A 22858-nucleotide genomic window follows, 5' to 3' on the forward strand; every position below is an offset into this window, starting at 1 on the left:
ATCAAGGCATGCAACTGCAACTACAAGAACCTCCCACGCCTTGGTTGCGAGACAAGCAGGGATTGGTCGCCGCCAAGGCTTGGCCAGGAGGCAGCCGTGGACTGGTCACCAACGAGGTCAGGTCATGAAGCGGCTGGGAGCCATCAGGAGCGAAGAGGATGACGGAGAGAAGGACCTAAGCCATGACCGCCCCAATCACCATCACAGCCATCCCGAAGCCTTTCCAGTTCCGGGGTGGCCCATCAGAACTCCCCAGCAGGAACGGGGACGACCGTGGACCGGTCCCCGTCGAAGCAGGAACGGGGCGCGACCCACTTCTTTTTCGCTAATCTCTTTCTTTGTATGACTTCCTGTATTTTGGGGTTCCACCACCAACTCTCCTTCTCCCATTTCCTATCAGAAGACACCCCAAGTACTCTCCTTCTCCCATTTTCTACCAGAAGACACCCCAAGTACTCTCCTGCCTGTCTCTCTGATCACCTTGGCTGTAGCAGTTCAATCTTCCAGGAGCTCCTCCTCTCCATCGAGAGCCGCACAGCGTTCTTCCTTTCTCAGCTTCCACCACACAGTTCTCTGTTCCACCTTTGTCTTCTTAATCTTCCTCCCTACCACCAGAGTTACACCTAGACACCACCATCCTAGGCTCTTGAGCTACACTCTCCCCTACCACTACTTTACAGTCAGTAACCTCCTTCAGATTACATTGTCTGTACAATATATAATCCACCTGCGTGTTCCGACCTCCACTTTTGTAGGTCACCCTATGTTCCTGCCGCTTACCGGTCACTTTCACTATATCCGTCTTATTCTGCCCCAAGAAAGTTGGGTGGGTGCCATAACCCACTTGTGTTAGCTGAAAAAAGAACAGATATTTTGGATTAACTATAAATGTAACTGGAACAGCCGGCACCCTTAATTGATGGGATATATATCCTCAATGATGGAGGCCAATGTTTCAGGATATTTAAAATATATTTGGTTGTGTAGCAAAATTCCATCTACTAAGATTGCGTACCACTCTCAAGATGAACATATCTTTTCTTCGATGGATTTGCCAAGATAGCTTTGCCTGCTTTATAGGTCATTATGTTAATGTATGTATCAAATTTTTCATTACACATATTCTAGTTCAGGGTGTACCACGATCCTGCCCGTTGACAGCTGGGATAGGCTCCAGTGCTCCTGCAACCCTCGTGAGGATAAGCGGCTCAGAAAATAATGGATGGAATTTCAAAAAACATTGGAAATAATTGGAAAGATATTTGAAAACCCCTTAATATTTTACAGTCCAAGGCCGTCTACCCAAATCGCCCCATGGGGATCCGTTTATCAGTCACTCACATTTGACAAGCACGCCTCCGTGTTCACAAATCTGCACAGTCGAGTATGAAAAATCATGCACGTAAAATTCGTTACGAGTAGAAAAAATAGATATTGAAAGACGTCGCTTATTTTGTGTAGTCTTGACATTAATTTACGTGTTTATTTCATAAACGCTAACTAAACAAGCCTGCTCCAAAACAACCAGTATTCACCCGGAAACAGGAAATGCAAGTTGACCACACGAAGCATGTACAGAAGTTAGACCGAAAGCGCATGTTCAGAGCTGCTTCACGTATTGCAAGCGCATTTACATCGAAAGTCATCAACATAATTTGCCATGTCAAAGGAAATTCAGTTACATCAAGGGTGCTCATTGCGTCGATCGATCGAGAAAAAAAAGACGTTAGACTATCATCCACCATTTTAGTTTTCTATTTTATTTATGTATTTATTGTATTTTTAATTTACAGTTATGTTATATTAATCCAGTAAATTATTTTAAGGTCTTGAGATTCCATCCCTAATCACACCCGCAACTTCATCTGCGAGCATAACTGACCACACCCGTACATTTTTCAAATGTGAGTGACTCTTGCATACAAAGCACCAAATCTGGCAATTTTGCCTATTTTTCCAATGCGACCAATATTTTTGCGAGCGTCAAAAAAAACAGTGCGAGCAGTCATATCACTTACATATTTCACTTATGCATCTACTTCGACCACATCTACTCCTTACTTTTACATCTATAAGTACAAATAAAACAAATTAAGTAATTTGAAAAAAATATATTTACCAACCGGTTTTAACTGAGGTTTTAAACGGAGAAAACTTTTGAATTATAAGTACTATACGGTTTGTCGCCTAGTTATGTTATCGCCACAAGGTTGTGGTAGCTAGCTGGACAGCTAGCTGCACATTGAAGGTCGTGACGATAAACTAGAAATCTGTCCAGAAGGCGAACACATGCTTTCAAGCACGTTCCCTACACCAGTCACGACAGACGCCTTAGGAGGTGTGTGGAAAACGTTAATTTATTGCCTTCACAGCAAGAAAGCTGGAGGCTTCTCAACTCGTGAACAGCAACAACCGCAATTTTTTTAATTAAAGGATATGACGCATTTTCTTCTTCTCCTTCAGTCAACTACATGAGCATACAACGCATCCCCACCTGCTGGCAAGCGAAACATGCCACACCCAGAGAACAGTTGGAAATGTCAAGTGTGGGTACCTCTGCAAACTTTAATACTCGAACTTGAAAAAAACATGTCAGCTGTTTATTTTTCTTGGTTATTTTGGTACTCAAGATGTAATGGATGAAAATCCAGTTGAGTGGTTTTCACAACCCGCATCTTTCAAAATGTAGAATAATAATTCAAATCAGGATTTTGTCAGATGACTTCTCCTTGGTCTGTTTGGCCATTTGGTTGATAGTGATTGAAGGTTTTTGAACGTAGTGCCCTCCTCGACAGACTGACACCTGGTTTCCGATTTTTCAAGGTGTAGGGTTTATAATATGATGGACTTGCCCTATTTTGAAATCTCCATAGTCATGACAGTATTTATATATTGTAACAAATACTTAATGTATTTTATTATGAGACTTCAGCATGTGTGTTAACTCTGATGTTGCTTGAAAATTGTTCGACAGAAATTATTTTCTTTACAAATTCTATAGAAATTTGAGATCAAGCACTGTGCCACTTTCTGTTCTTCAAAACCTTCTACAGAATTTCGATGGAAACATTTTGTTCTATCGATATTCTATAGAAAGTCACAGCCAAAGTTTTGTTGTGCAAGTTGTTCGATACAAACTCTCTAGAAGTTTGAGATCAAGCAATGTGCCACTTTCCGTTCTTCAAACTTTTCTGTATAATTTCAACAGAAACATTTTGTTTTATAGAAAGTCACAGCCTAAGTTCTATCGAACAAGTTGTTCTATACAAATTCTATAGAATTCTATATGTTTCTATAGAAATTTTTTAGCAGGGCTGGTTTGATTTTGGACCCTTTGGGTTTATTCCTCTGCTGTGGTGGAGACGTGTAGCTTTGCTCACATGGCAGGTAAGAAAGCTTATGGAGTTTGAGCCCTTGTAGAGTTTTAATCAAACCAATAATATGGGAGCACACCAACCCGCACTAATCGGCCAACACATTGCAGAAACTTTAACTGCAGAAACATCCAATTTGTGTCCAGAGCGAATGCGGCATTATACGCATAAATGACACAGGTCTATTTCCAATTAACCTGTGCACTGTTCCCCACAGGTTTTCTTTTGAACATTATTAAACTTCTACTGCTCCTGTTTCAGGTTTTTAGAAACAAATTAAAAATGAGTGTATATTCCCCCCCCATCTCCAGAAAAAAGTTCTTCAATTTGAACATTAAATAACTTAACTTTGTAGTGTATTGAATTGAATATGCTATAGGTTGAAAAGGAATTGCCAATCAGTGTGTTCTGTTTTTTTTTTTTTACATTTGACACAATCTCCCAACTTCATTGGAATGTGGGTTTATGTCTACGTACCTGTCTATCTATCTACTTGATTGTCTAATGGGCAACCAATGAGGCAGCTGAGAATTCTAAAATACATGTAAAAAATGAGATCTGCCTATGTTGTCTAATGGGTGAGACGGCTAATGAAAGCATGGGTTCTTTTCTGTCCTCAGGCCCAATAAAGAAGGTTCGGTTAATTTCCAAAAGTCCCTTCACCACCACAGCCCCACCTCTTCCATCACCTCCACTGGTTCTTTGTCCCGGGCCCAATCTTCTACTATTTGTAGCTTACCAAGTGCCATTCATACCCCCTACTCCTCACACCTATCTGCCCCCCACCAACACCCACATGACCGTGGTGAGAGCTTTCCCAGCACGGGCATTCGCAATCTACAGGGTCTTGTTTCTAACCAGGTATGTGAGACTTTCACCTCTGTGCTTCTCAAAACTCCACAAAGATGCCATGGTTTCCTTAATAACGCCAACGGCTCCCTGCCTCTGTTTCACAACAAACAGGAACAGACTCATCCATATCAACAACAGCATTCTCAAGGCTTGACCCAGCCACAGCCTCAACCCTTTGTTCAAGCCAGACATTTCCCCCATCTACATTCTTACTCCCACCTACAGGGGCACACCTTTGAAATAATGGCACACACTCAACAGATGGTGAACATGCTGAATGAAGAGAACAGTGTTTTGAAGCAAGAGATAGATGCCTGCCGTGATAAAGTCACCAAGCTGCACAAGGTAACATGAGATCTTTTACCATATTTTTCTTTCCCCTCTAAAAATTCACTGTGGTGAGTGTAAGTGATTGAAAACTGGTTTCTTTAAACTTTTTTAAGGTGGGTGAATGTGAAAAATACAAATGGTGAATGTTTTGAAAATGGAGCCAACCTGCCAACTTTGGGAATTCTTCCCCCAGCCTTGAGTTTGTCACCTGTGCTGGAAACGTATGAATACCATTGCATATGTAGAAGGCTAACTTCTTTTGAACTCATGGGTGACAAACGTACGGCCTGCAAACCAGTTTAATCTGGCCCGTGAGGTGATTTTGTAAAGTATAAAACGATGGAATGAACATGGACACAAAAATGAGCTGCAATGTTTCAAAAAAAGCAACTGCCGTTTTGATTGCGTCCACTGGATGGCGCTATAACAATTGTGTTTGGCAAGTAAACTATTTATACCGAGGCAGAGTAAGTAGATCTAATGCGCAGTCTGATTTGTGTACCGCCCACGCTATTTATAATGGCTTCTATGGTGTGGTAGATTTTACGTGCACTTTGGCACCCTCATTGCCACAATATGTCTATCAAAAAAGAGAAAGTGGACGCAGAGTGCAGCGTTCTCTAAGAAAAATGATTACCTATTTATTCACGCAAGTGAATGAGAAAGCAGTATGTTTGGTGTGTTCACAACATGTTGCAGTGTTGTGTGTTGGCTATTCTGAAGAAACCGGAGTCTGTTTACTCACAGCAGAGACATCAGTGATGCTGCTGTGAAGGCGAGCTACCTCATTGGTAATGAAATTGCAGGGGCTTCAAAACCCTTCAATGACAGAGAATTTGTAAAAACATGCATAATGAAGGCAGTGATTGTGCGCCATGAAAACCTGACGAGAAACACGGTTGCAGATGCGATTTCGAATCTTTTAGTGGATTTGAAGTGACAGTTACATCACATCGTCATTTATTGCGTTTTCAGTTGCAATTGCTGAAACCAAGGACATTACAGACATTGCACAACTGACCATTTTCATCCGTGGCGCTGATGACACGTTGGCCATCACAGGAGAGCTTGGAACTGATAATTGCTGGTCCAGCGCCATTAAGATAGTGTGCCCTCTATGATTGTGAAAAAAGCGGGTATTTTATAAGTAAGTAAGTTACATGGGTAAGTGCAATCTACAAATAGAGGATGTGATTTTTTTGGGGACTTTTCACTGTATTTTGCACCAGGAGGCTTGGTGTTACAAGAGGATAACTTCATGGAGGTGGTCATGAAAAGGGGTAAAAACGTGAATCACTGTCAGTTTGACAGCCTTCGAGAGAGAGAAAGAGAGAGAGAGAGAGACCACATATATGGCCTGCCATAACACATTGAGCTGAGGTGGTTAAGCCGAGGTGCTGTGCTGCAGCGTTGCTTTGATTTACGAGAATTTAGACAGTTCATGGAAGAGAAGTGTTAGTATTTCATTCCGTAGGATGGATGCAGGACCTTGCATTTATGGTGGATGTTACAGACCACCTGAATAACCTGAACAAACAGCTGCTAGGGCACAACAAAGTTGAGGATCTGAGGAAAAAAAATGGATGGATGCATGGATATAAAGGCCATGATTTACTGGTCCTGGGAGAAGAAAACAAAAACAAGCAAGCAAAGCAAATCAAGCAAAAACAAGCGACTGTAGGTTCTGTACCCCACGGCCTCTCAGATCCTATACCCCTCGCTTGTTCCAGGTATTGGCCTGCAAAAAAATATATATAAATATATATATGTATATATATGTGTGTGTGTGTGTGTGTATATGTATATATATGTGTGTGTGTATATATGTATATGTGTATATATATATATGTATATATATATATATATCTATCTATATGTATGTGTGTATATATATATATGTATATGTGTGTGTATATATATATATATATATATATATTTATATATGTATATGTGTGTATGTTTATCTGTATATGTGTGTATGTATATATGTATGTGTGTATACATATATGTATATGTGTGTATATGTATATATATGTGTGTGTATATATATGTGTATGCGTATATATATGTGTGTATGCGTGTATATATATATATATGTGTATATGTATATATATGTGTATATATATATATATATATATGTGTATTTATATATGTATATACGTATGTGTGTGTATTTATATATGTGTGTGGTATATATATATGTATGTGTGTGTATGTATATATGTATATGTGTGTATGTATATATGTATATGTGTGTATATATATATGTATATATATATGTGTGTGTATATATGTATATATATATATATTATATATGTATATATATATATGTATATATGTATATATGTGTATATGTATATATAGTGTGTGTGTATATATATGTGTGTGTGTGTGTGTGTGTGTATATATATATATATATATATATACATGTGTATATATATATGTAGATATGCATATGTGTGTGTATATATATATATATGTATATATGTATATGTGTATTTATATATGTGTATATATATTATATATATATTATATTATTATATTATATTATATATATTTATATATATATATATATATATATATATATATATATACATATATTAGAAAATTGCTGCTTAAATAAAGTCATTGATGAGCAAAACTGTATATTCGAGATAAAATGTCTAGTCTTACACAGGAAGTATTACTCTTCTTCAAATGGGTTATTTGTTACCAGAGAATTTATCAAAATAAAGAAGAAAGAGACCAATTTAAAATTTAGCGGTCTGAGAGTGCAATTCAACGGATACGGGGCAAACACACAGGGCTTCAATTGCTTGTAAAGCACGTTTCACAGCAGTGGAGAAACTGTCATATATTCAGAGGCACCGGTGTCAGTAAGTACCAACCTGCTTCATACCTGTCCCCAAAAAGCATCTGTCTCAGGTCTTTATGACTACAGCCCTGTTGCCACGACATTTGTTGTCATGAAGTCCTTTCAGCCCCTTGTGCTGGACCACCAAAGACTGTACAAATGATTGTGGACTTCAGGAGGCATCCTTCACCACATCTGTTCCTCACGATGTCTAACTGTCTTGTGCCAACCGTCGAGACCTTCAAGCTGCAACGAACAATCAAAACCGCTGAACAGATTGTTGGCACCACACTACCCACCCTTGAAGACCTGCACGCCACTTGAACAGAGACCCTCCACATCCTGGCCACCAGCTTTTCCAGCTCCTTCCGTCGGTTAGGTGCTACTGATCACTGCAAATCAAAACAAGCAGGCACTCAAACATTTTTTTCCCTCTTGCAATTATGTCATTAAATTCTTGATCACTGAACCTACTATTATTCTGCCTTGCGCCGTTGTTGGGACACACCCTTACATCCTGGTAATCAGTATGAGCAATATTTACTTTAGACTATCCCACGATTCATCATTTTAAACTGCTCCTGTTGCACAGTTGTCATTGCACTGGTCTATAACGGTAAACAGCAAACGCGTTAGGACACTACGCATAACCTTAACATAATGTGGGGCGTTGATGTACTCTTAACTGCTCTTAATGAAGAAGTCTCTGCATCTTACACAACTGCGACTCTTATAAGGAAAAGTTCCAAGAAGTGAATGTCAATTGTTCTTTATTTTTGTTTGTTCTGAATGTCGTACCAGGGTGGCACCGATTGCTGGAGGCAATTTTCTTCTGTCGTTACATACTTGGCCATTAAAGCTGATTCTGATTCTTTTTGAAGGAAGACTGAAAAATTCATCAATTCGTGTCAGGTTCCCTAAATTCAAAAACTAAATCTTCTGATGCAAGATGAAGACCCTAGGTGTGATTGCTAGTGCAGCTGTTTGTCTCTATGTACCCTGTGTTTAGCTGACAACCAGTTCAGGGTGTACCCTGCCTCCTGCCCGTTGACAGCTGGGATAGGCTTCAGCAGTCCTGCGACCCTGATGATAATAAGCGGCTAAAAAATATGGATGGATGAATGATTCTTTTCAAGTATATATTTATGTCACCAGGGTTGTCATCACTTGAGATTTCTATCATTCTCATCTGTCCTGATTGGAGGACGTTCTTTCTTTCTTAGCTGACCGCCTTAACTGGTGCCCAAGTAAATTTACATTAAGGGTTAGCTTTATTTGAGCAACCTGCCTTGCTCAATCACACCACAATATATCATAAGGTTGTTTCCATTGATTCCATTGATTGATCCACCTATTTCTTCTGGCAGCTGGAAACAGAGATTCAGATGGTATCAGAGGCCTATGAAACACTTGCTAATTCTTCTTCCAAGAGGGAAGCTCTGGAGAAAACAATGAGGAACAAACTAGAATTGGAGGTCCGGCGTTTGCATGACTTCAACAGGGATCTAAGAGGTAAGAAAGAAGCAATGTCGAATAGCTTTCACAACAATATAAAGTTGTGGCTTGGGTTATGACCCGACTTACAGTTTTATCATGAGACGAGCCATCATTTTGCTTTATTTTCAATTGTTTTTTTAAATTTGCCTTTGAACAACTGATATTTGAGCACAAACAGATGTTTAATTTAACAATGCGCAGTCAAATATATATTCCACATGCCATTTTTGTGCACTCTTTGAATCACAGATTCTTCCAAAAGTTCAGAAACCTCTGTCTATTAAGAGAAGGGACATAAATGAGAGTACTGCCACTAGGTTTATGGAGACTTTAGCTGTAGCACAAACTGTGAATGCTGAGATACAATGGTACCATTACTTACATTCCGGAACTCGTTTTGCAATGTGAATTTTTCGTAAGTAGAAGCGAATTTAACATATAAATATTTTGTCAGGGATAGACAGCAACGCTTTTCTGAAATCATCAGTAAGAACTTCAACAAAACTCACAGTTTACTATCATTGACAAGCTCACCGCCAACCTCTCACACCCTAAATAAGATAGAGCCAGAACTCGTAACAGATGTTAAATGCAATGAGTTAGTTAGTTATTTTCGTGAAAAAATACAATCCATCAGGTCAAATGTCAGCACAGATCAGCAAAAAGATAGAATGACCTCACATTTGAAGCCACCCAGAGAAAACTGTTCAGCAGTTGAAACAATCAACGAGCTGTCTCGACTCAATACCATCTGAGTTTTTCAACACTGTGAAGTCTGTCTTAGCTGATTTTCAGCAAATAATCAATTGCTCATTTGAGTTTGGTGAGTTTCCTAAAGCCCTTAATGTAGCTGCTGTTAAGACTCTTCTAAAAAAACAACACATGAAGCTTCCATGTTAGCAGGATGCAGCCCCATCTCAAAGCTCCCTTTCATAGCCAAGATTCTGGAGTTATTTTTAATCAACTCAGCAATTTCTTGAATTTAAATGGACTTTTTGACACATTTCAATCATTTCAATTTCAATCTGCTCTTATCAAAGTGGTAAATTATATAAGGTTGTATACTGACTCAGGAAAGGTGTTAATTTTGGTCTTGTTGAATCTCAGCGTGGCTTTTGATACGGTAATACATAATATACTGCTGAACAGGTTGGAAACGTGGGTAGGACTAAATGGAACGGCCCTGAAATGGTGCCGGTCCTACCTGTAGGAAATGAGTTACTTTCTAACCATTGGAAGTGTTCAATCTCAACAAATGGCAATTAACAATGGGATCCCTCAAGGGTAAAATCTTGAACTGCTCGTGTTCAGCATCTACTGTATTTGATACCCTTTGGTCAAATTCTTCAGACCTTTAATTTTGACTATCATGGCTATGCAGATGACAGTTATATTTAGCAGTGTCCCCTAACGATTCCAGTTCATTCAAGGTGTTGTCCCACTGTCTAAATTAGATACAGAACTGGAAAAAATGTTCCAAATTTTCTTCAATTTAACCACAACAAAACTCAATTAAATGTTTTTGGCAATAAAGAAAAGAGGATTGCTGTTACTAAATACTGGGACTCAGTGTCTTTAAACAATTCTGACCTGATTTTAGACAGTCATATCAAATCAATTACTAAAACTGCCTTTTACTAAAGGTTATTGTTTTAATCATGTATACAGACCTCCAAGATTCAATAAAACAAATCTGGAGGATTTTTCAGAACCGCTGTCAGTTATTTGTACTGAGTACAACTATTTTGTCATAAACGGAGACTTTATTATTCATGTCAACAATAATAAAATAAATATAATATAATAATGAAAAAAACATCCATACTAGATGCATTTGATCTCCCTCAACATTTTAAGAGTCCAACTCACACTCAAGGTCACATCTTAGACTTGGTCATCTCTAAGGATGTTGAAATTCTATCGATTGACATTAAGGATATGGCTATTTCCGACCATTTTTGTGTATTGTTGGTATTACAGATTCTTCCAAATGTTCAGACATCCTCTTTGTCTCTTAAAAAAGGTACGTAAATGAGAGGACTGCCACTCAGTTTATGAAAACTGTGGCTGTGCCACAGATTGTGAATGCTGAGACAGCTGATGAACTTTTGGACAATTTCACCAGGAAAATCTCAAATTCCATGATCTGATTGTTGGATCGCAGTGGAGTTTTTGATACAGTAGAACAAAATACTGTATACTGCTGAAAAGGTTGGAAACATGGGTAGGACTAAGTGGAATGGTCCTTAAATGATTTAAGTCCTACCTGGAGGAAAAGAGCTACTTTGTAACTATTGGAAGTGCTCAATCTCAACAAATAGCGATGGGGTCCCTCAAGGGTCAGTTCTTGGACCCTTCCTTTTCAACCTGTCTATGCTACCCTTGGCCTTGGGTCAAATTCTTCAAAACGTTAATTTTGACTATCATAGCTCTGCAGATGACACACATATTTAACAGTGTCTCCAGATGACTACAGTTCAATTGAGGTACGGTGCCACTGTCTAAATCAGATAAATAACTGGATGAGCCAACATTTTCTTCAACTAAATCAAAACAAAACTGAGACAATTGTTTTTGGCAATAAAGAAAAAAAAATTGCTGTTAATAAATACCTGGAGTAGCCATCATTAAAAACCAAAGACCAAGTTTGAAACGTTGTTCTAATAATTCTGCCCTGAATTTAAATATTCAGATTTAATCAATCACTAAAACTGAAGTCGGCACGGTGGCGCAGCTGTAAAGCATCAGTCTCACAGTTCTGAGGACCAGGGTTCAATCCCGGCCCTCCCTGTGTGGAGTTTGTATGTTCAAAACATGCATTAATTGGACACTCTATATTGCTCCGAGGTGTGATTGTGATTAGAAACATATCTAAAGTAAAGGCTTATATGTGTCAAACAGTCTAGGAAAAGCTCATCCATGTATTAATCTCAAGTAGACTTGACTACTGTTATGGTCTTTTGACCGGACTCCTCAAAAAGAGCATTAAACAGCTGCAGCTCATTCAGAATGCTTCAGGATAGCTACTGACCAGAAAAAAGAGGTCCCTGTTGCTTCTTTAATTCATCCATCTTCAGCTCCCCCTCAGGTTTGAAATATTTTTTTGCCCCCTAGGGTGGCATGATCAACTTGATGGATTCCTTAAACTTGAGAATCGTACATATTTTATCTGTAACATGAGTGTATCCCTTTTAAGAGCGGAAGAGGGCCAGCGTAAGGTAGACCAGTGGGGAGATTGAGTGTGCTCGACCAGCAGCTTGTTGTTAGAACGTTCGGTGTGTGCTGCTGAACTGTTGAAAAAAAAAATAATAATGATTGCTTCCTTTATTTCTTTGTATTTAAATGTTTATAATCATGTAAGGCACATTTAGTTATCTAGTGTATGAAATGGGCTATACAGTATAAATAAGTTTGCTTTGCTATGAGAGGTGCTGCTATACTGCTCAGGCATACATGAACAATATACAGGTGAAACTACATTTATGTTCACGCTATGAACAGATACATACTTTTCTCACTGTCTGACATGAAATCACACTAAACTTTTGGGATTTCCCAAATTATTTCTACTGTATTTGCTAAATCCCAGATTTTTAGGCAGGTGTTCTCTAGTTTCCACCGATGTAAAATTTTACATACAGTTAAGATGAATAAGTATTTAGCCCCTTCTCAATTCTTATAATTTTGAAGTTTCCCCACTTTATCAACCATCATATCAGGCAAATACAATTCAAGTGAACTTAAAGCCCAAGTGTCATCCCTATAAACATTCTAAAATAGATATTGTAATAAAAAATACATATAACATTATTCACTTCAATGTCCATACGAAAAAATAAATGTGAGCGGAGAGCGCGTTATCCATGCGCAAAGTTGCAGAAGTGTCATTCTCCGATATCCAAGTGGTTGCCATATTGGCTGCATCCTCTGTAAGTGACGTCACCCGGACATTCTCCAATGAAACACGCGCTGCACCCTAACTATGAGAGACGAACACGTCCTTTCTGACACGGAAGCTCTTTTCGAAAACGACAACACCACACAACCGAGTGAAGTTACCGGGGCAATATTACATTATTGTTTTGAGGCCTCGGGTCAATATTACACGATTGTTTCGAGCCATATTCAGATGATATGTGATCACGGCCAAACCGCATCCCCGTCCGATGTACTTCCGCGGTGGAGATGAGCCATCGTGGCTCATCACAGCTGGCCGGTGTGGCTTATGATGGAACCGAGCCGTGCTGCTTTAGAGGGTTGCTCACAGACACCACAGTACTGAGCAACACAGTCGAGCCGGGGCGCTTTATGCGCGCACGCGGCTGAGTGACGCATTCTCGGCTGGGTTCTTCAGAGCTGCCCCCATCGCAAAGCCCGACGCGCAATCTTCGCAGAAGCTGTGACCGCCGAACGCGGCGCCTCAGCCGGTGTGGCTGATTTTCGGCGCCGTGGTGGCATATAATGGAGCCGCAGCATGCTGCTTTTAGAGGGTTGTTCACAGCCACCGCAGTACGCGATGAACACCATCGAGCCGGGGCACATTACTGCGCGCACGAGGCTGAGTGAGACATTGTTGGCTGGGTTCTTCAGATTCGCCTGCGTCCGCGCAGCAGCTTGACGCCGTCCGACACGCACATCGACACATTTTATACGCGGATCTTTTGTTACGTTATGAGAGACCGATTACGCGGTCAGCCCCAAACTATTATTTTTTTTCGTAGCTGCATACACACCTACCTGTGATTTGTAACCCACGAAGATCTCATCCTCTGCACCCGTGCAATCCATTTTTCACAACGAACCGGGTCTCTTTCAAACTTATAAAGGGTAATTCCATTCTCCCGAGTGTTCAAGCAATGTCCAACAATGCAATGAACACGAAGGAACAACAAGCTACCTTCCCGGAGGTAAAACTAATGGAAACAAACGAGTCCACTTGGGGGCGCCACTGTCCTTTATGTCACTTCCTGCTGCTTCTCAAAAACAAATCCCTCAAGAGGATTTTCATGGCGGGAGTGACAAAAAGCTGTATACGTCAAAATCATGTTTTGTGGTGAAAAAACGCATGGGCCCATATTGGCTGACATTTTTTTCATTAATAACATACTAAAAATCATCCATTTCATGACACTTCACCTTTTAAATGCTTTTTATAAATGCTGATTTAATGTATTAAAGGAAAAATTACTATTCAGTTACCCTGGCACTGTGTGAAAATGTAAATGGCCCTATAAACTTGTCTAAACTATTTGCTCCAGCTCTCATACAGTCCAGACGGTTTTTTGCTCATTCTGCTGGCTTTGCCGCTGCCAACATTTTTGTCAAGTTTTTCTTCCAAATATATTAGAAGCAGAGACTCCTGCTTGTTTTTAAACCTGTGCGATTGTCCCTTTTTTATATTTTTAGTTGTTTCCATATTTCGAGATTTTTTTGATATCCCCTCACCATTATGTGATCGTGGGCTGCTAATTAGCACAACCTGCTACAAGCAACAAGACCAGCAACAAGATGCCTCCGTTTTCCATTAAAGGGGAAATCCAGTGGTTTGCATAAAAAATGTATCCAATAGGTCATGTAATATGGACTCTATCTTGATAATGTGATGTTAAATCCTCTCTCATTTAATTGTGTTTTGGGAAAAGTATTCCTCTGTCTTACAGATCAACCGATACTGCTATTTCTTCATTAGATGAGGATAAATTTGAGATTTGAAATTGAGGGTGTTATGTATAATGTGGTTAGCGGCTATGTGACCTAGAGTTGAAAGAGAAATTGACCCCTCCGTAGAAATTGCGTCATCCGCGTCACTGACCAATCAGAGGCCAGAGATCTGCATAAACCACGCCCCTTTTTTGGACCCGCAGTTTTCTCAGACAACGCTGGATGGTCCAGTATAGCTTCTGTTGGCGTTTTATCGCGTATTTGGGTTTTTTAACAATAGATATGGTTAAGAGCTGTAGTCATGGACTTTGGAATAGTGACGACAGGTATCCTGAAAGGCTAGTTGGTAGAGTTCAATACTTGAAGCCCTGCTGTCTGCTTTTCACCGATATTTCACTGTTAGCTAAGAATGCGAGAGAGAAATCAGCCGGTAAATCGGACAGTTTCGCTCTATTCTTTTCTTGCTGCGCCGCCCTTTTTGCTAATTGTTTGTCTGACGTAGGCGCACGTGGCGTGACGTCACTTCAGGAGGCGTGGTTAAGTGCCATGTACAGAGGGGTCAATTACCGTGACTGCCCTGGAGAAAGTAAAAGAGAGACCGTAAATAGGAGGGCGGCTTGCTAGAACGCGCTTTTATGTGCGTGCGATCGACGTATCTGCCACACCTGAATCAAGCGACAAGATAGATGATAGGCTGACGTCTTTTTGTTTGATTGTTCGTTCTTGGCACGCCGTCATGCGATCAACCAAAACTGCCCAGTTGTTCGTGATCGACACATTCAGCACCCCTGCTACAGGAGTTATCCCTGGAATTTACTGGGGGCAAAGCCCAAAGCTGTGGGACATATAAAAAGGAGGACACAACAACAGCAGCAGATTACAGAGGAATCAGGGTGGCCTGCGTTGCAGCCCCGAGCGAGCGACCATGGACGCCCGTTACAGTGAAGAGTAAGGAAAAAAAGAACGTGTCAATACAAAACATTAACATCAGACTTACAAATAGATTGGACCCACCCTGGCCAAGAATGCTCATCCCCCACCACGACTGAAAGGTATGAAATTAAATCATCCAAGCAAAATTGGGACCTCAAACGTTAATATTTGGTATTAAGCCGTCAAGGAGGTGAAACGGTTTTGCAGTGAGAAGAACACCAAAGTACTGTGTTTTACTAGTGACACGGTGTCTGATATTTCTCCCAAAAAATCCTGGAGATCACTGATGAGGACCCAACTGTGAAATCTGTCATAATACACACAGGGGCCCTGGATGTTCTCAACCAGCAATCAGAGGTACAGAAGCGAGCTTTCATCGATCTCCTTGCAAAAGTGCAAGGTTTAGATGCTGAGGTTTTTAGAAGCGGACTGCTCTCACTTGTACGATTTAGAGATAAACGTTTTTCGAGGATCTGTTAATTGAACAATTGGTTATGCAAAGTGTGTACTCCACTAACCATGAGTTTCAATGACAATTTCTGTTTTTTTTTTTTTTTTTGGATTACAGACATCTATACAAAGCAGATGGTTTCTGTCTAAATAGACAAGGAGTTAAGTTATTGGCTGCCAACATTTATTTTTTACTGTGTACGTCATTCACTGCCCCAAAAAGAAAAATAAAGGACAAAAGGATGCAGTTATTCCAAAACAATCGGAGAAACAAAAGACAAGGTGAGACAAGGTACACACAGTCTCTTTTGGGTCATACAAACAATCAGAGGAGCAAATGAAAATTGGAATGTGCCAGTAATTTAAATCTCCCACGCCTCTTCCTGCCCCATTGGAGCTATCCACGCCTCAGAATTTCCCCTCTATGACTAAGACAACCAAACAATCTGCAGTAGATGTTAGCTCCCCCTCTCCCAGCCTAAATGCAATGTTGGGTCTGATGGATAAGACTATAGTATCAACGATGGAGTCCAGCCCCATACTACGGCAAGCTCTTCCTCCCACCGCTCCTCACCTGATACCACCATCCATAAAGATCCAAAAGGACCATCTTCCACCAATTAAGACTCTTATGTGTATATCTTACTGACCCACGTATCTTTGGGTGAGATGTAGTGTACATCCTGAACTGAACACTAGCCAAACGCAAGAAAAAAAAATGTTTTTTCCATCGTTTTTATATGCTAGGTGCTAATTGTAAGTTGTCGACCTGGAGGTATTTTTTGGTATTTGTGTTAGGCAATGTCATGCACCAAACCTACGGTAATCGAAAAATACAATTCTGTGGCTTCGTGATGAAATGCTGCAGCCACAAGTGGTAATGCAATGGAATCTGTGTCCTTGCTTTAAGTGAGAGATTGATCACATTGTCCCAAATTACGCAGAATCATATAGACTAATGCCTATTTATTTATTTATTGTGCGATTACAAGTTAAATTTTAATGCTGTGTATTCTTGTCTGATAGACCGCATGGAGACCGCCAACAAGCAGCTCACTGCAAAAGAGTCTGATGGATCAGAAAACAGCCATAAGACCATATCCCAACTGCTTGCAAAGAGTGAGAAGAAATGCAAACACACCCACACACACACGCCCACACACACGCACACACACACACACACACACACACACACACACACACACATTATTGAGTTCAATTTTGATTTCTTCTTTTTTAAAGATATAAAATCGTAACAATAGATCAAATGGGTTTATGCACAGTAGATCATATTTGACTATTATGATTTGAAAAATGACAAACTAATCTCCCTGTCACCAGGGTTTGGTACATGGGGTTTAATGAAAGCTGACCTCCCAGAAGAATATTCGTGAGCATTACCTGATTTAAGTAGCATGTATTATGACACTGGGTGCACTTGACTACCAAGCTGCCGAAGAGAGAGGCCAAGAAGTTTTGGAATATCCATCTGTCCCTTTTCTACACCACTTATTCTCACTCGGGTTACGCGTAAACTGGGGCCTATGCAAACACCACACGGGCGAGGACGTATCTCAACCCAGGTCCTCAGAACTGTGATGTGGATGCGTCCACTGTGTATTGGATATATATATATACCATATTGGAATATACAGAGAAGAAAACAAGTATTTGAACACCCTGCAATATTGCAAGTTCTTCCACTTAGAAATCATGGAGGGGTCTGAAATTTTCATCGTAGGTGCATGTCCACTGTCAGAGATAATCTAAAAAGAAAAATCCAGAAATCACAATGTATGATTTTTTTTCATGATTTATTTGTGTGATACAGCTGCAAATAAATATTTGAACACCTGAGAAAACCAAATATTTACCAAATTAATATTTGGTCCAGTAGCCTTTGTTTGCAATTACAGAGGTCAAACCTTTCCTGTAGTTGTTCACCAGGTTTGCACACACAGCAGGAGGGATTTTGGCCCATTCCTCCACAAAGATCTTCTCTAGATCATACAGGTTTCTGGGCTGTCTCTGAGAAACACGGAGTTTCAGCTCCAAAGATTTTGTATTGGGTTTAGGTCTGGAGACTGGCTAGGCCACGCCAGAACCTTGATATGCTTCTTATGGAGCCACTCCTTGGTTTTCCTGGCTGTGTGGTTTGGGTCATTGTCATGTTGAAAGACCCAGCCATGATCCATCTTCAATGCTGTGACTGAGGGAAAGACGTTGTTCCCCAAAATCTCACAATACATGGCTGCGGTCATCCTCTCCTTAATACAGTGCAGTCGTCCTGTCCCATCTGCAGAAAAACACCCTCAAAGCACGATGCTACCACCCTCAGGCTTCACAGTAGGGATGGTGTTCTTAGTATGGAACTCATCATCATTGTCTGCCTCCAAACACGGTTTGTGGGATTATGACCAAAACGTTCCATTTTGAGCTCATCTGACCACAAAACCTTTGCCCATGACTCCTTTGTATCATCCAAATGGTTATTGGCAAACTTAAGACAGGCCTTGACATGTGCCTTGCCTGATTTCAAACCATGACGTCTTAGTGCATTACCAACAGTCACCTTGGAAACAGTGGTTCCTGCTCTTTTCAGGTCATTGACCTAGTCCTGACCTGTAGCCCTGGACTGATTCCTCACCTTTCTAAGGATCATTGAGACGCCACGAGGTGATATCTTACATGGTGCGCCACTCCGATTGAGATTGACCATCATGTTTAGCTTCGTCCATTTTCTAATGATTGCAACAGTGGACCTTTTTTCACCAAGATGCTTGGCAATTTCTCCTTCGCCTTTTCAGCCGTGTGGAGTTATACAATTTTGTCTCTGGTGTCTTCGGACAGCTCTTTGGTCTTGGCCATGTTACACATTTCTTTCTTACTGATTGTATGGGGTGGACAGGTGTCTTTATGTAGCTAATGACCTCGCACAGGTGCATCTGATTCAGGATGATACATGGAGTGGAGGTGGACTTTTAAAGGTGGACTAACAGATCTTTGAGGGTCAGAATTGTAGCTGATAGACGGTTGTTCAAACACTTATTTGCAGCTGTATCACACAAATTGTTAAAAAAAAAATCAATCATTGATTTCTGGATTTTTCTTTTTAGATTATCTCTCTCACAGTGGACATGCGCCTATGATGAAAATTTCAGACCCCTCCATGATTTCTAAGTGGGAGAATTTGTAATTCAGCAGGGTGTTCAAATACTTATTTTCTTTTCTGTAATTATTGAAACTGTGGTGGACCGAGACCAAAGTCTGCAGTGACAGTATTGTGACAACAGCTTTCGTGTTTCCAAAGCTCAGATGTTTTCTTTTTAAATCCAAATCTTAGACCGCAGTCCTCAGTTGGAAAAGGGTGGAGTCCCCTCTGCAGGTTGGGGATACTATCCAAGTGGAGGAGTTTAAGGAAGTCGGGGTCTCTTTCATGAGTGAGGGAAGAATGGAGCGGTAGATTAAAAGGCAGATCAGTGCAGCTTCTGCAGTGATGCAGACTTTGTATCGGTCCATTGCGGTGAAGAAAAAGGAGCTAAACTGAAAGGCAAAACTCTCTGTTCATGATCATGATGACTGCGCCAATGACTGCTCATAACCAAAATGACATAAACACAGTTTATAAATAATTTTAAATATGGCCCACTCTTGACTTGCTTAATTCTGATTTCCAAGCATAAATCCATACACTCTGACATACACATATAAAGATGTATGAAATAGGGATCCCTTTATAATATGTGTTGTTTGGTTTATGCTTAGACAAAGAAACTATGCGTGAGAAGGAAAAACTAGAGATCGAGCTGAATGCGCTGCACTCCACTACAGAAGACCAGAGGAGACACATTGAAATCAGAGACCAGGCCCTTAACAATGCCCAAGCCAAAGTGGTGAAACTAGAGGAGGAGGTAAGAGCAGGGCTGGACGCTAACATTTCTACTGATAGCACTACTATGACAAAACCTCTCAGCATAACCATGCATGTTGATAAATAGTATAATACAGTATTACATGGATTGATCGTGAATCGAGTTGAGGTGTCTGCAAAATATTTTACTGTGAATATGAAGTTTGTCTGGAACAAGCAGTGGCTGACAAAGCACGTCATTTCTTCTGTGTAATTTTAAAAAAAGCCTGAAAACATTTTCAGATAAAAGCAAAACATGACAAAATACGTCCATGTTTTCATGTAGAATTTACACTGATTTGATTAGCCTGATCAGATCTGCCTATAATTGGCATTTTATGCTGGTTGGCTCATGAGTTTTGATATCATAATTTGCCAATCCAGTCAGTGACTTCATTGATCAGCTCCGAGAAACGCATGTACTCTGCGTCTCCGTCGTGCACAGTACATCTGAATCTCAAAGCTAGTTAATTTCTTTATATACAGTAATCCCTTGTTTTTCCCGGTTAATGGGGACTAGAACCCCCTGCGAAATGTGAAAAACCACGAAATAGGACTCTTCAGTGCATCCGCACATACACACACTGGTACAACATTCAGAACAAAGAACAAGAAACAACATAGCAACAGGAATAAAGAACAAGAGATATTTCTGTTCATAGGAACTATTCCTTACATGGCATGCAAGATGTAAACAGATAAGTGCAGTCAGTCATATTGGACAAGCGCGAACGCACTCACGGGCCTCCTATTTGGTGGGCGGAATGGGCGAGCTGTGGCGACCCCTAATGGGAGAAGCTGATTTAAAAGACAAGAAGAAATCTTCGATTTTTTTCCGGCTCAGTACTGTTTGTGATCTGCAGTGAAAGCACGGAGCAGGCGGAGGAACAATTACAAAGATGGAGGCACGCACTGGAAAGGAGTGGACTGAAGATTAGCCGAAGTAAAACAGAATATATGTGCGTGAATGAGAAAAGTGGAGGGGGAAGAGTGAGGCTACAGGGAGAAGAGATAGCGAGGGTGAACTACTTCAAATACTTGGCGTCAACAATACAGAGCAGTGGTGAGTGTGATAAAGAAGTGAAGAAACTGGTCCAAGCGGGATGGAACAGTTGGCGGACGGCGTCTGGTGTTCTATGTGACAGAAGAGTCTCCGCTAGGATGAAGAGCAAAAACAGTGATGAGGCCGGCCATGATGTACGGATTAGAGACGGTGGCACTGAAAAACAACAGAAAGCAGAACTGGAGGTAGCAGAAATGAAGATGTTGAGGTTCTCGCTCGGAGTGAGCAGGTTGGATAGGATTAGAAATGAGCTCATTAGAGGCATAGCCAAAGTTGGATATTTTGGAGAGAAGGTTCGAGAGAGGAGACTTCGATGCTTTGGACAAGTTCAGAGGCGAGAGGGTGAGTATATTGGTAGAAGGGTGCTGAGGATGTAGCTGCCAGGCAAAAGAGCGGGAGGAAGACCAAAGAAAAGGTTGATGGTTGTTGTGAGGGAAGATATTAGGACTGTGGGTGTTAGAGAGGAAGATGCACGAGATGGAAAAAGATGACACGCTGTGACAAGCCGAAAGGAAAAGAAGAAAGAAGAAGAAGATTTTGGTGGTAGGGAACGCACCAATAAAGTTCATAGTGACTTTGTTGGTTTCAGTCTAGAGTTGGAGGTTTTGAGAGGAAAGCCAAATGGTCTGACCCACCGTGTGGGGAATGACAATGGTCCACAAGCAGTTTATTTTTCTCTAGGGACCAGACCAAGGCCGACCTGACATGCTTCTATACGGACTGGACACATTGTGAGGGCTCATTTACAATGTTCCCCCTAATTTTGTACGTATCTGAGCAAACACACTAAGGCCCTGAGCGCATTACATACCATCTCATCCTCCACTTCCTACTTTGGCTTCAGATCAGACCTTTTTTACTCAAAAAAGAGAAAATCTCGTCGTTCACCACTTTTTCTTCTATTATTCACATACTCCGGTGTTTGTGAGTGTGAGTGAGTGTACCCATTTAAAATGGAGGGGGGTGGTGTGAGGTAAACTAAGAAGTGGAGTGTGTGACCTCTTTGTGAGAGGCAGTGTGGTGCCGTGTTTAAAAAAAAAAAAAAAAAAAAGACGTCAGTCTGTAGTTCGCTGCGCTGGATCTGTTTTCCTCTGCGCTGAGAGTGTGCGACAAGTGCGCAGTTGCGTAGCTTAGAAGGAACATTGATCCCATACTGCAGCTCCTGTTTCTTAAATAAGAGGTTGGAAACCGTAACAGTCCACGAATCCAGAAATACTGGTGGTGGAGATGGTGAAGGAGTTGTGGATATATTCAATCCAAAAGAAGAAATAACTCCGGGACGTGGGGTTGCATGTGGCAACACAGAGTAGAACTGACTCCAAAGTCTGATTTGACTGCTCTGTCTGGCTGTCGATCTCAGGGTCGTACCTGGAAGGCTTGGCATGCAGTTAGGGTCCATTGGAACGGAGGTGGTGGAGGTAAGACTGGTGGGAGGAATTGTGACTCAACTATAATTTATGATGAAGCGAAGGTAGAAATTGGCGAATCCGAAGAGTTCTCTGGGAGTGGTGTGGGTGGGGCAGTGAAACACTACTTGGATTTTGGCGGGGTCTGGTTGCAATTGTCCTTTGGCAATGATGTGCCCGAGGAAGGGTATGGAAGAGAGGGGGAAGTTAGATTTTTGGGGGGGTTTAACATGCAGGCGGTTTTCAAGGAGGCACTGGAGGACTTACTATAAATGAACTGTGGTGTTCTTCGAGGGAGCGAGAGAAAATGAGGATGTCATTCAAGTAAACAAAAAAAAAGTTAGTTTAAAATATGAAAAACGTCATTGATGAAGGATTGGAAGAGTGCGGGGGCATTAGTTAATACAAATGTCATGGTCAAATATTCAGTGTCCAAGACAGGTATTGAAAGCAGTTTTCCACTCATTACCGTTTCAGATACGGATGAGGTGGTAGGCAGTTCGTCTGTCCAATTTGCTCAATATCTGG

The 22858-nt window shown here is 40.8% G+C and overlaps 1 protein-coding gene and 1 long non-coding RNA gene across 7 annotated transcripts in view; one reads left to right on the forward strand and one right to left on the reverse strand.

Moving 5' to 3' along the window:
• amot (angiomotin) overlaps positions 1-22858 on the forward strand; it is an 84703-nt gene that overhangs the window by 21542 nt on the left and 40303 nt on the right. For 4 of the 6 annotated variants that reach the window (XM_061803438.1, XM_061803439.1, XM_061803436.1 and 1 more), the window contains exons 3-7: positions 3995-4235; positions 4338-4571; positions 8778-8922; positions 16978-17070; positions 19717-19862. In XM_061803438.1, the coding sequence (XP_061659422.1) occupies positions 3995-4235; positions 4338-4571; positions 8778-8922; positions 16978-17070; positions 19717-19862 (859 nt within the window). Of the gene's footprint in view, positions 1-3994; positions 4572-8777; positions 8923-16977; positions 17071-19716; positions 19863-22858 lie in introns of all 6 variants that reach the window. The other 2 variants (XM_061803433.1, XM_061803437.1) reach the window with 1 other exon arrangement.
• Positions 5699-22858, reverse strand: part of LOC133491814 (uncharacterized) — a 38240-nt gene continuing 21080 nt past the window's right edge. Inside the window, exons 3-5 of the long non-coding RNA XR_009792486.1 lie at positions 7731-7802; positions 7445-7656; positions 5699-6294 (exon numbers count right to left, since the gene is read on the reverse strand). This is a non-coding gene — a long non-coding RNA (uncharacterized LOC133491814). The remainder of the gene's footprint in view (positions 6295-7444; positions 7657-7730; positions 7803-22858) is intronic.

The sequence above is a fragment of the Syngnathoides biaculeatus genome, chromosome 18, assembly GCF_019802595.1.
Source record: "Syngnathoides biaculeatus isolate LvHL_M chromosome 18, ASM1980259v1, whole genome shotgun sequence".
Lineage (NCBI taxonomy): Eukaryota > Metazoa > Chordata > Actinopteri > Syngnathiformes > Syngnathidae > Syngnathoides > Syngnathoides biaculeatus.